General features: G+C 41.2%; 1 protein-coding gene across 1 annotated transcript in view; it reads right to left on the reverse strand.

Annotated features, from left to right (window-relative positions):
- SOS2 (SOS Ras/Rho guanine nucleotide exchange factor 2) overlaps window positions 1-13,575 on the reverse strand; it is a 52,351-nt gene that overhangs the window by 13,716 nt on the left and 25,060 nt on the right. Inside the window, exons 9-12 of the mRNA XM_027459535.3 lie at window positions 7,834-7,961; window positions 6,817-7,472; window positions 3,560-3,641; window positions 2,779-2,901 (exon numbers count right to left, since the gene is read on the reverse strand). Of these exons, the coding sequence (XP_027315336.3) occupies window positions 2,779-2,901; window positions 3,560-3,641; window positions 6,817-7,472; window positions 7,834-7,961 (989 nt within the window). The remainder of the gene's footprint in view (window positions 1-2,778; window positions 2,902-3,559; window positions 3,642-6,816; window positions 7,473-7,833; window positions 7,962-13,575) is intronic.

Here is a 13,575-nt window from a genome sequence, read left to right on the forward strand (position 1 = left end):
ATAACTCAAACCTCCGATTTATTGGGGTGCACCACATCACCTTACCTGAATGGTGAGCTGATACCTCCTCCATCAACCAGTACAACTGATTTTCCCTGTACCAGCCCAAAAGCTGGGATAAGGATGGTGGGGTTAATGGAGAGCCCACAGAGGAGACGGTTGCAGTGAGATTTGGTTATTTCTTCCCCATTGCCTTTGCAGAAGTGGCTCAGCAGAGTGCTGCTTAACTTTTTGCAGCTCAGGATATTAAGGTAAAGCAGCGCTAATTGTGGTCCTCCTTTCAGCACCAGGCTACTGTTCGCAGTGGTTCAGCCCTGTAGACTGGGGGCAAGAATGTCTGAGATGGCCAGGGCAGATAATTGATTTTAATTTGCCAGTCTGGTGTGAATCAAAGTACTGGAGCAGTCGGCTGGTCTAGCTGAGTCAAGCTAAGGACGCTCAACATGAACACATGGAGGAGAAACACTGGGAAGAGGAGAGCTATTGAAGTTAAAGAAGAAAGTTTATCCCATGGAAGAATGGCTACTCAGACCCTTCGGGCTGGAAATTAATGACAGCTTCTAACCATCAAAGGAGTGATGTTTTGAAACGAGTTCCCAATAACAGTAATAGAGGATCTTATCTAATCAGTCTTTGCCTTTGAGATATCGTGGTAGGAGTACCGAAAAAGCAAGAAAGACTACCTGGTTCTGCTGACTGCACTTGCAGCTGGGCACCTCGTCTTTCTCATAACCTCACCTGCGTTTAGTCAAGTCAAAGACCTGACTGTTTCTGTGCACTGCACAGCATGTCTACAGCGTGTGGAACAAGTGCTGAAGACGGGGAAGGACTGGGCACCTTCATGTTCCCCACCTTACTCCCAAATCTCAGATCTCTCTGAAGTAGAGCTCAATACTGTTACAAAACTGGGATGTGTGAAGTGCTGGGCACGTCAGCATAAAAGATCAAATTCAGACCCTTCTTTTGAACTGTAGGACAGCTAACAGTTTCAAGCCACCAGAAACCTGTAGTATCTCCTCGATTCTAAGATTAACTATAAGCCACAGAAGTGTGTGTGTTAAATAGCAGCTCTGAACCACATCTCTCATCAAGGAGGCACTGATACGGGCGCTCAGCTCACCAACCACAGCATGAGTTAGACATTAAGGGTACCTGTCATGACAAGAGGTATCCTAATGTCTCAAAGATAGAAACCAGAAACCAAAACCAAACACCCTGGAAACTTTGGAACTAGGCACAGGTTTCAAACAGCTCAAATGTAACATGTGAAAGTGATAGTGCTGCACTGATTTTGGAAATTAATAGCCAGAATCATGGTTACTTGCTGCCTTTAACTGTTCTACGGGTTCTGTTTCATTGAGAAGCCCCTTGTCCTGCTCAGCTATGGTATCAGCAATGCTGCACGAAGATGTATTTGTACCATGCAGAGGGGCACTGTGAGGAGGTCTCCAAGCAGCTTCAAGCCTAGCTAGAAGAGGAGGATATAAAAATAGCAAGAAAAGCGATACAGCTATATTTAAACTCGTGAGCCAGTTATGTCACAAAAGCCCATTCTGTGCAAGTTTCTTTGGAGGGGCTCTATAGGCGTTTATGGGGATGTCTGCAGAAACACTAACCAGAAAACAGCAAGCTGAAACCTGGAAAAAATGATGCTGAGAAGTAGCGCGTGAAGATCTCCCACGAACTGATAGCTCTGGAGACCAGCAGCCCTGCCGAAGCCACGGGAGCTGATAAACTCAGAACACCAAGAACCTGAGAAAGCTGCACAAGGACGGGAGCGCACAGAAGTATCAAGGTTACTCTGGGGTTGTATAACTTGGACCACATCCAAGAAAGTGGCGGCTCCTATATATCAATGAGAGCTACAGGATTGTGTACACACATGCTTGGGTGTTTAGTTTGGATCTTGATTATTTTTTTAAATGTATATATTTGTACACAAGTATGTGATGAAAGAGGTACGCCCTCAGTGACCTTCCAAAAAGCTATACTGAAGGTCCTGGCACGTCAGGATGATTCTCTAGTTAACAGTTAATTGCTGCTGCTCTGAACAGGTAACTGTGAAATATGATTGTGTGGTAAGGGAAAAAAAAGGAGGGTACTGTGCCTATGGTTACTTGCCATTAATAGTAACAGCTTGATACTACTCATAGCAAGTTTAATGAATAAAGGTTGTTCTAACAAACACTGGCTGTGAGCTCTGTCTCCTCCTGACTTGATTCCCTATCAGGGAAACAACAAGCCTCATTCATGCTAGAAATGCTTAATTGTTCCCCAAATTAGCTAGGTCAGCAAGACCTTGAAGATTCACTGTAGCCTGTTGCAAAGTGCAGTACAGACAAGAGTCTCCCTGTGTGCAAATCCATCAATAGGCTGGGAAAGGGAGTAAAATACCAGCAGGACTGAAAAAATGGAAACAGAGAAACTATCTTCACAGGGCCTGTTAACAAGGAACCCATTCAAAACGCCGTCAGAAACACTTTGAGTTGTACATCTCTCACCCACACCCGCTTTCCATAGCAGCCATGCAGCGTTCTTGTGGGTGGCGGAGATCACAGCTGTGAGCAGCAGAGACCCGAAGTACAGTTGCAACAACAGCAACAGAAGTCAGTATGACTAATCAGAACATGGCTTGGGATATTAGTCTGGTTGCAGACAATGATAAGTCCCTACTTGACAGCACAGCAGTCTCCTAAAGAGATTACCGTCTCCAGGCATGCAACGTAATCGCTGTACTAAAATCTGGCTTTAAGAGAACAAATTTAAAAGCAAAGAAACCTGAGTTGCACTGGCTGGACGTATTCCTTGCGAAATCGCTTCAGGTCTGCGCTGATGGGCTGCTCTCCTTTCTCAATTGCCAGCCTGTCTGCTTCAGTAGGCTCCGGCTCGGGGATTTCAAACCTACGAACACAAGCACCAGAAAACTGATGGCAATTAAGATAAAAGCCAAACCCTTTATGTAGGACATGAAGCGCAATTTTATTTAAAGAAATTCAGTGCAGTGAAACTCAGGCACTCATCTGGCATCCAGTCTGCCTGGAATTCCCTCTTCCCCTGGCTATGTGCTGCCAACACACCCAGCTCTCACTGATAATTCCCTAGTTTTCTGGTCATCACAAGATGTCTAGACTAGGATATAAGGTTTTGAACTACCTGCTAGCCTGATTAAGTGAAGATTAGAAGAGAGCTTAAGAGCAGCTTTATCACACTGCATTAACATGTTGTTTACTATACGAGTCTGTGCCTTTCAAACAAACTGCTTAGAACACTTCAGGATACTCCAACATGTAAGCAGTCCAAACCACCACCACCCCACAGCTGAGGCACACCAACTTCTCTAGCTGATAAGGAATTCAGGTGCTAATTTAACAAACAGGAAAAAAGGAAGCTTGCATTGAAAACTGTCATTGCTGTAGCCCTTTTAAGAAGTTTCTGTTTTATGAACTTCACTGTTTTTCCTGTTTGCCAAATGTATTCCACACGGCACTGGGAACACGAGTGGAAAAGGAGCAGGTAAATGAACACAAAGCCTTTTTCAGAAAGGATAACCACAGCGTACCTTTCAATCAGTAAGCTCAGCAGTTCCTGGGGCTTGCAAAAGGAGCGATATGTGGTAAGGAAAGTACGTACAAAATTTGGATCTGTAAAGACAGAGTAAGAAAACGATGAAAGTTTTTTAAACCTTGTCTCAAAATATCAGGAAAAAAAATACATGTCCATACAGGAAAAGTTTAAAGTGCAGAAAATACATGGAAATTGTAAGTCAAGCACTGTAGAAAATACCCGAACTGATACTGCTTGTGAAATTTTCATTTAGCCCTCTGATACAATTCAGCTGCACATTCTCTCAAAAACTGTCTCAGTCTTGGCATGTGGAACGGCTTACACTCACTGCCCAGGCAGCCATTCAACGCCTTCAGAAAGACAAGGAAAACAACGTAGAACTCGGCTGTCCGCTATCATGACATCAAAAATACCTATACCACCCCGACGAAACATTTGTCTTACCTGTGCTTACAAAAATCTCCCCAGCAGAGCCTGCTCGCCTCCCCCGGCCACGCCGCTGCAGCACACAACTGCTGTGGGCTGAGCAGCCGGCAGGGAAAGCAGCACGGGCAGCAGAGGCCTTACAAAGCAAATACCTGCAGCACTTCCAGCCCGTGCATCTCCAGAAGCCACCACACCTGCCTCCTGCCTTCTTGCTGCTGCCGGAGGTGTGTTACCACCAGGCTGTCTGCAAGCCAGGACAATTCTCAGCCCGGTGTCAATCTGCCTGCCCTGGCATTTCGGCTGAGGCCAACACGTGTTTGCGTTGGCCCGCTGCTAGCTTAGAAGCATACATCTGTTATGATCTTGTTTATCAGAGGTATTAAGTGCACTTTATTTCACACCCCTAACATAGTTTTCCGTGCTGCAAGAGCACTCCCATCAGTTGAACCCCTCTGCATCAAGCTGGATTATAAATTTAGTGGCCATCTGCTAAAAAGCTCCATCAAGCTGACCAGCACCACAAAACAGAGTCAAGGAGAGAACCCAGCCCTCTAATACAGCACCCACGTGCTGCAAACACAAACATTTCTCCTCTTGCTCCACAGTTCCATGCCTCATTTGAAGCCTGGGCACAAAATTACAGCCCCCCAAGCAGACAACCTTGACTCATCCCCAGAACACCATCTGAGGAAGGTGGCACAGCACGCAGACATGAGGGAATAAAAATCTACGGACATGCCTGCCTGAAAAAAAACAGCAACCCACAACAAAACACAAATGAAATGCTTCATTACACATAGTCACACCATTTTCCTTTAATTTCTTTCAATTCCACTCCTGGGGAGTTTCCTAGATTGCGAATAAGCAGGCTGACAGACGGATCACTTTGGTGTGAGCCTCAGCGGGTCATCATCTGGCCCTAATCCTTCCATGCCTGCAGCAGAACCCCCAGGCGGCTACCAGTGGCTGCAAGCTGCTAGCCTGTGGCCGCAGCAGCTGCCTGAGCTGCCTGGGAGCAAATGAATGGTGAAATACAGGAAAACCAGGCCCAGAGAAATGCTCGTGCAGATGTTCACTAAAAGCACAGATTTGGGCTTGTTGGGGGTTTCTTTTTACTTACTGTGTTGTAAATCATCTTGAATCTGTCAGGGAACTTATGCTAGCAGTCATCAACATGCAGTCAGTTAATTTCTTCTAAGAGGCACCCAGAAGATTAAGAGAGACACTTCTTTTAAGCAGGCTTAAATTCCCTTCAAAAGCTCAACGTTTATAAGGGAGCCTACTTGGGAATGTGCTTGAAGGTTGAAGTAATGGTGCTCTCGTTCTGGGCTGCTGAGTTTGCACTCTAGTCCTGGACTGGCCTGTTCTGCCTCTCTGTCACATCTGCAGTCACTCGCCAGTATTATTTATGGCACTTTTAAAAGAAAAATCATCCTCTTACCACTGAACAGGTGGGCAGGTTCTCTGCTCTGCAGACAAGATCTGCAGTTCTCTTAGAATGGGGACTGCTACTCTGCTTTCTGACCTGTGCAGGTGCCCATATTTATTTTTTAGATTATTTTTATAAATAAACATTCTCGACAAAATGGAAAATACAAGCAATGTGCTTCTAATAGTGGCTTACAAGCTAAATTCAAGAGATTAACAACTCTGCATCTGCTGCCTCCCATGGTATCCCGGTATCAACTGGCAAGTTCTTTCACACGACAGGAGTCCTACAAACAACCTCTGCTGGAACAAACCTGCTTAAAACAATCTGAAACCAATGCAAACATATAAAAATCGAGCAGCTAAAAACGTATTGTTACATAAATACAAAGATAAAGCACCATCAGGATCTGCTAGGAGTCCCTCCGCATGCTGTTAGTTATTGAAATGCCCTTGCGGAGGCAGACGGACAGGGTTTGTTAGTCTTGGCTCCAAACACTGGGAAAAAGCACACAGAAACCCAAGAGGACAACGCTTTCACTGAAGATTCCCAAAGCCAAAGCGGCACGTACTTGTGCTATAAAGCCCTCGCAAGTTACACTATCAAACTGATAGTCAAATGCACCAGTTCTTTCCAAAAGAGAGAGAAACTGAAATGCCACAGAAACCCACATGGCTTTGAATTGGATGAAGTGGGATCCACAAACACAGCTCTGGGTTACTTGTGTGACAGGTAGCTGCATCCATACTCAATTTCAGTGTGTGGCCAATGAGAAATACTCTATCTTCTCTTTCTTTCTTTAAAATATACAGCTCAAGACAATCCAGCTCTAGTTGTTACAGCAGCATGCACGTTTCTAAAGACTCATACCTAAGATTTCAAACTTTTTCAGCAGTGTTAGTACTTTACATAATTACAAGTTTTATTTCCGTGGCTTTAAGACAGCATTTCACAGGAAAGGCTGAAGAATTGATTGGGATTTGCCTCCTTTTCTACTGAGGGACTTCAGAAAGTGGCAGGCTAAGGCTTAACAGAAATAACCAGAGACATTTCTCCTCTTCCACACAGCACACAACACTGCTGCTTTAGCCATGATGGTCTTGGGAGAAGAATGAAGCAAAGGTTTAACAGAAAGTATTGGTAGCTCTTATTAGACCACTGACACACTGCAGGGGGGGAGCCTGCATGCCTGAAGTCTTCTTATAGCTTTGCCAGCAAAGCCACGTGATTTAATAAGATACTGGTTATTTCTGCAAAGCTTGCTTTACATTTAACTATATGCTGGGGAAAAAAAGAAAGAAAAGAAAAGGAAAAAAAAAGAGAAAAAAGGGACTAAATTAATTACCCGTACAAGCACCATCTTAAAAAAAAACGTATATAGTAAATGTTGAGGGTACCTGCATACATATGGTATGTTAACCTTTCGATTAATTTCACAACCGTTCCTCCTTTGATGATAGGAATTCCATTCCTGCTTTGCAAGTTGTCCTCAAAAACAATGTTTTCCTCAGAGTCTTCCACTACAAAACGATACACGCTTGGGCTGGGCAACCTCAGGGGCTGTTCGTTTTCTTCTTGCAGTAACACTGAATCAAGCATCCTATCCAGAGTACTCCGATACTGGAGGGAAATCAGAGCAGCCATCCAATTACTCTTCTCTTCAGCAGACTTGGCAGCAAAGAGTATACTGTTCTCATCTTTAGGCACCAGTTCAAAAGCATGTTTATATTCAGATGTGTCATCTTTATCAATAATCTGTATTTTTCTCATGATAAGTTTTTCCTTCAGTCTATACTCCGCATTGCTGTAACCGGGCAGCCGTGACTGGCCGTGATTAGTTTTACAGCTGATCATTAAACCATCAAAGAGAAAGATGTGGCGTTCATGTTTGGCTCCTATTTTTGTCAAGGTGCCTTCCATTATGAATTCGTTACAGCACTGCCCAATATCTCTGCCTTCCCAGCCATCAATATTTTTCTGGATTTCATTCATTTTCTTGATGGCCAAGTGTTTGCTTCTTATTTGTCGGTTATAGAAGCGACAGACTGGCTCCCTTGAACGAATAAAAGAAAAAGTCACGATGGGCACATTCCATGTTTGCCATCCCAAGAGACCAAAGTAAAACCAACTAAATTAATTGCTTATCATTCTTTCTTTCCCCTAATCAAGTTTACTGTTCCAAATAAACTACGTGCACTGTTTTGGCAAGTGAGAGAGCAAGATATTGACATTATAGATAGAAATGGATGCTAAAAGTTTGGGCTGCTATTCCATTTACAATGAAAATGGGCATAGACACGCCTTGAACAGGAAACACACACACTAACTAGAAAAAAAAAGGACAATTCCTTCCACGTAATTTCTTTCTTTCTCTCTCAACTTTGGGAAACCTGTGTAGTATTGTGGATTATTACCCAGGCCGACGTCTTGGGGAGTGTTTGCTGTAAATGCGCTCCATGCTGCACTGGAGGTTCAGAAGAGCAGTAATGGCTTGTTTTAGGCACTCCCGATCCTCTTCATCTTCACTGCATTCCTGCAGTTGCTATAACATAATAAACAGTTTTCTTTCAGATTTATCTGAATTACAGACGGGTAGGAAGGCTGACAAACATTCTTACAGTGTTTTCCACAGCACTCAGTGAAATCAATGACTCCAAGCCCATCAAAGAGTAATTCCTAGTGGCACACTCAGAACTAGCTGTGTGTAACTACAAACCATTTGTCAGACACTCGGGAACAGTCTGTACATATGCAAAAGCAGAGAACAGGTGGGAGTTTAGGAAGACAACCCTTTTCTTACCGAGTGCCAGTACTAACTGTCGGAGACATTTTTTGCTGTTATCTTTTCAACAAGATCCTATTTTACAACTGATAAGGATTTTGTTAAACAGTTTGGAGGTTTGAAGCAGTCAAGGGTGAAATGCTGTTGTATGTAACCACATTTAATATTCCTTCAATAAGGCAATCTCAACATTTCAGAGCACGTTTAAAAGACAGAAGGACCAAGACTCGCCCTCTTCTTACTGTTCTGAACTCAGCCATCTTCAGCAAATTCATCTATTTCAAGAAGAAACACCAACTCTGTCTGGCAAACTCCACCATACCAAATAAAGCCTGAAATTCAAGATTTGTTTCTAATTGCAAAATGTAAACACAGTGAGAATCAGCATGAAGACTAGATCTGTCTTTGCCACTAGGCAGAAACTTCTCGTATTTGGCAATTTAACAAGCTTTCATACCACCTCTATACACTCAACTGCAGTACGGTTTGAGAAAAGCCTATTTCCAGAATTCCTCTTTTTGGTTAAGCTCATCACTCCTAAAACACTACTGCTCTAAATAAGAGAGATTTTGCTTTTTAACCCCTTTTATGTTCAAAATTGTATGATTTTTTTTTTTAAAGAAAACTCAGGCAAACTGATTTGCAGGGCAATATCAAGACACTATGCCAGGCAGTTCTGGGTAAGTTCTGTTTTACCTTCATGCTTCAAGAGAAATCTTACAATCACTCAGCATGGCAGAAGCCTTCTTTTCCTTTCCCCACTAAGTTCCCTCAGCAAGGATATGTAGCTTCCTCTAAAAGTAATTGAGAGAATGGGATTTGACCAGATTGGTCCACTCTCTTCCTTTAATTTAAATCACTGAATTTTTTGTTTTTCACATGCCCAAACAACCTTCATATTGCGTGTTCGAGAAATGAGAGTTTCGTGGCAAAAAACTTCTGGGAGGTTTATGAGCTGGGGAACAGTACAGGGAAGGGAAAAAAATAAGACTTAAATCTTTGTGGAAACCCTCTTTTTTTTTTTTTTCCTTTGCATCTGCCACAGAAATGGAAACAACATGAAAATGGCTTGAAAAGTGCCATATCCTAAAAGTGGGGAAAGCTATTGAGCCTGATAAAATACTTTTCTTCCTCCCATGTCCCAAGCACAATTTCTTGCATACCCTTCCCAAAGTGAGACTTTGGCAGTTAACAGACATTAAAGGGCATACTTTGCTTTTGTTGTTAGTATTGAACAAACAAAACCCCACTTGTCTAGTAATTTAATCCATTTCTACATCTTAACAAATAGACTCCTGAAGATCAGGCAGACTACCTGAAGCTCATTCTCTGTAATCACTTGACCAACATCTGCTTTTCCAAATACCTGTTCATATTGAGCATCTTTCTGACTAAACAGCAGATTAAAAAAGTGCAACATTTGCTAGACAGAGAAAATATGTAAATCTACGGGAAAAGGGAAAAAGGGGTCCTGCATATATCAGATATATTTAAGAATACCAGACAAATTAAGTATTAACTATTCAATTTTTTATTATACAGAAAACTGAGAGAGAACAGTAATGAAGCATGGTATTCATTAAGGAAATCATGTCATGATGATCCTGTAACATACTGGTCAGGGTTTCTGTCTGTGTCAGCAATTAGGTAACAGTGGAAAAGATCAAAAGGCAGAATTTCATATACTTTGGGTTGCCTGATAACTACATAGTGAGTCACATGCATGAATTAGGGGCAATCTTGTGTCTGACAGTCACATGAGAAGGCAGGCTGTATTCTCTAGTCAATAAAAGCAAGCCATCTTGGACTTGTGCACAGACTCGAGCTGCTGATTTTCAGGATTTTAAAGATTCATCTGTCTCACACCTTGTTCAGGACTTGGATAGATTATGTGACCCCTCGAGTCCTTCCCACTGCATTTACTGAGTAATGTTTCCTGGAACTCTTGTATTGACAGACGTTTATGAAAACATTACTGGAGCTTGAAAGACTGATGAAACACTGAGCGCTTCTCTACACTGCCAGCATTCAGGTGTCTGTCCTCCCAAGTGTCAAACTTAGTGATTTGAAACACAGAATATTCGGATAATCAATTAAAAATGTCACAGTCAGAATGCATTTGTTACCTGTTGGCAAGAGCTAACATTTTTTGATTGCTACCAGTCATTTTTCTTCAAGATATTTCCTTAGTGTGACTTCCTTCAACCTTCACTACAATCACGCGTTGCGAAACAATCCAAGGTAAGGTTTGTCTTCTGTCATGATTTGAATAAGTAATCAACGTCATTAAGGAGAAGTGACAGCAGGGTGTTCAAAGGCTATTTCCTGGAGTATTTCTGGAGAATAGAGACCTCTCTGCTGCTGCTGCCCAAGAGCAGACAAACCAGAGGAAATCGATATGGAAAGGACTAGGAAGGTCCTTTCCATATTCTGATGCAGATTTCGCATGAAATGTCTGCACGTACAGGCTTTTGCAAAGAGGAAAGTTGTTCTGCTAGAAAGAATTTTCATGCTTTTCAAACTTTAATTTCATCCAATTTAGTTTTCCTGTTTTGCAGGAGAGCTAACGTCAGGGCCTGCACTTCTGTAAATCATTCATTATTTTATTTACCTCCCAAATTCAATAGCTTTGGGGTTTTTAGCTTGTTTTGTCAGACTGTTGCTCCTACAGAAAGTTAGCAAACTTAGCTTTTCTCTCTGCTGAAGCCAGGAAAATATTCTATATGAGTATTCTGTTCCTTTTCTGCTTCCATTTTTGCCAGTTCTTTTTCAACCAAGGTTCCTAGAGCCAAATACAATGGCATCAGAGAAGCAGTCACCCATACTTCATAACTTACTAATATTGTTGAATAAATGCTTTCTCTATCCCTAAAAACACTCTGCTTTTTAAGAATCACTGCTGTAGATTTAGGATGTCTTCAAAATACAACATGAAGTTCAGATTTGAAACCTGCAACTGAAGTGATCACAACAAAAGGTTCGGTAATTATGATTATTTGGATAAAGGTCAAATTTCATCATGTTCACTACCAGAATTCCCTAGCTAAAACAAAAACAAAAAAAAACATTGGCTAATTACCTTTCATGCAGAATCCTGTTACTTTGTAATAAAGGTAGAAACAATTAAAAGAAACAAAACTTTTTCTACTACCTCCAGATTATTCTTCAAAGACCCAAGGCAATTTGAAGAACGTGCATTTAGGAGCTGATCCCATCGATATTAGCCGGAGATCTGAGCAGACTCAGAGCCTCCCATGAGACAGAAAACTCTTACAGCATTGCAAACTTAAGACAGGCTATCAAAAATGAATTGTCTTCTCTGTGCAACAGTTTAAAACAGAAATAGTAACCACCCTTTCCTGCCACTGAAGAAAAACCTAACAAGTTCGTATGCTAAGCATTTAATCTTAAATTTGAAAACAAATTACAAAACCCTCAAAACAAAACACTGTCTGGTAAGACGTGTGTCGTCGTTTCCCTGAATAGCAAGCAAACCCCACAGAGCTTGTAAAATCAGGTAAATGCTTGGATTCTCCCAAAGCTAGGGCTCGTGATTTCATTCTTTAATTTCATACCGAGGCACTCTCATTCCCAGCTTCAAGACACAATGGATCAAACATTAGCCTGACCTTCAGCATAATACAGGTCACTGAACTAATTGTGTCGTTGAAACATGAAAGAACAACATTTTAAGAAGTTCCAGAGACTTATCATATGCAACTGACCCTTACGGAAAGGGAAGTTGCACTATTTTGAAAAGGAGATGTAGTTACGAAGCTGTAAGTGTTCATAGCAAGGCTCGCAGAACAACGCTGCACTTCTGCTGTCATCCTTTAGTTCTCAGCTTTGTGTTTCTTTTCTTTTTGAAGCTCTCCTCATAGAAACACAAGTTTTACGAAGGTAAATACTAAAACTATGGCAATTTAAATTTTAGGTTCTCAAAATAGATCTGCAGTAATCCGCATAAAAGCTCTGACAGTTACACAGGGATGTTTTTTTTTAAGCTTTGTTAACTTTTTTCTAAGCTGAGTATCAACAGAAACACTTGCAGATTTAAAATTTGTTGAAGTCACTTGGATTTAAAACTTTCTACATGATCCTGGTAAATCCATACATTGCAATGTGTGGTTCCTGGCTCACGTCAAATGACCAGTATTTTGGAGGGTAAAAAAAAGAGTACATGTTAGGTATTAATCACAAACCTAGTCTTAAGCCAACTGTCATTTTTTTCTGGTATGAGTTCCTTTACTTCTGAGAAGATTTTACATTGCATTACACATGTTCTAGGTTGCAAAGTTTCCTATTCTTCCTTCATTCAAATAAATTCTGAAATAAAATGGAAGACCACAGAACACATAGCGCTGTACAACACTGCTAACAGTGCTTTTTACACTGAGAACTTAAAAAAAAAAAAGTAATTTCTGAAGCTATTAACGAAATGTCAGCTATAGCCACAGGATATTCCATCTATTTAATCTGAGTATATCCCATTTAGTTAATAATTCACTTAACCTTATTCGTATTACAAACTTTCCCAACACAATAGGGCAAACAGAAACTTTTTTACATTATCCTCAACTACTTCGAAAAGCTCTGACCTAAGTATTTTTTCAAGACACTACATTTTCTACAGCAAGGGTGCTTTTTCTTATTCAAGAATGGTTATTATAGATCTCAGATGTTAAATTTCTGCTGACTCCTGGCCTCTGATCTCATAACTCACTGCAGAAACATTTGCTTGTAAGCAAAAAAGATCCACGCTTAGTTACTTTTTGGCTTTTAGCTGTTATACCCAGGGGAAATATCTACTGATGTGAACTACCTTGCTAGTGCATATCAGAATAAAATACGCCCAAGTGATATGTGGTCAGACCAAGCAAGGATATTGTAATTTAAGTAATGCCTTAATAGGCAGCATAGCTCATACAGACTGGATGCCAATGTAAACAATTTGTATGGTAAGACCCCCAAAATACATCCTAGAGGGATAATTTTTAATCAGCTAAATCAGAATTCCATAACGCCTGCGTATTTCATCAATACCATTTCACGGAAGATACAAAGTAAGAAAATTTATTTTCATCCTTCCTTATCATGGAGAAAGTGTGGTACACCATGAAAAATGGTACTTTTTGCAGTATCTCTTCAGTTTAGGGCTCAAGACAAATAATTTAACATTAAGAACAGATTATTCCTTGCTGAAAAGAAGTGCTCTCCACCACCCCAGCCCCACCAAGATCAGCTGAGCTACAACTGTTGTGTGACTTGGCACTGAGAATACTTTTCTGAATCATGCTTAGCTTTTACTGAATGGTCATAAAATGCAGAACCCTAGGAAAGAAAGAATTATAATATGTATGTATTACATTTTAAA

Source organism: Anas platyrhynchos, chromosome 5 (genome assembly GCF_047663525.1).
Source record: "Anas platyrhynchos isolate ZD024472 breed Pekin duck chromosome 5, IASCAAS_PekinDuck_T2T, whole genome shotgun sequence".
Lineage (NCBI taxonomy): Eukaryota > Metazoa > Chordata > Aves > Anseriformes > Anatidae > Anas > Anas platyrhynchos.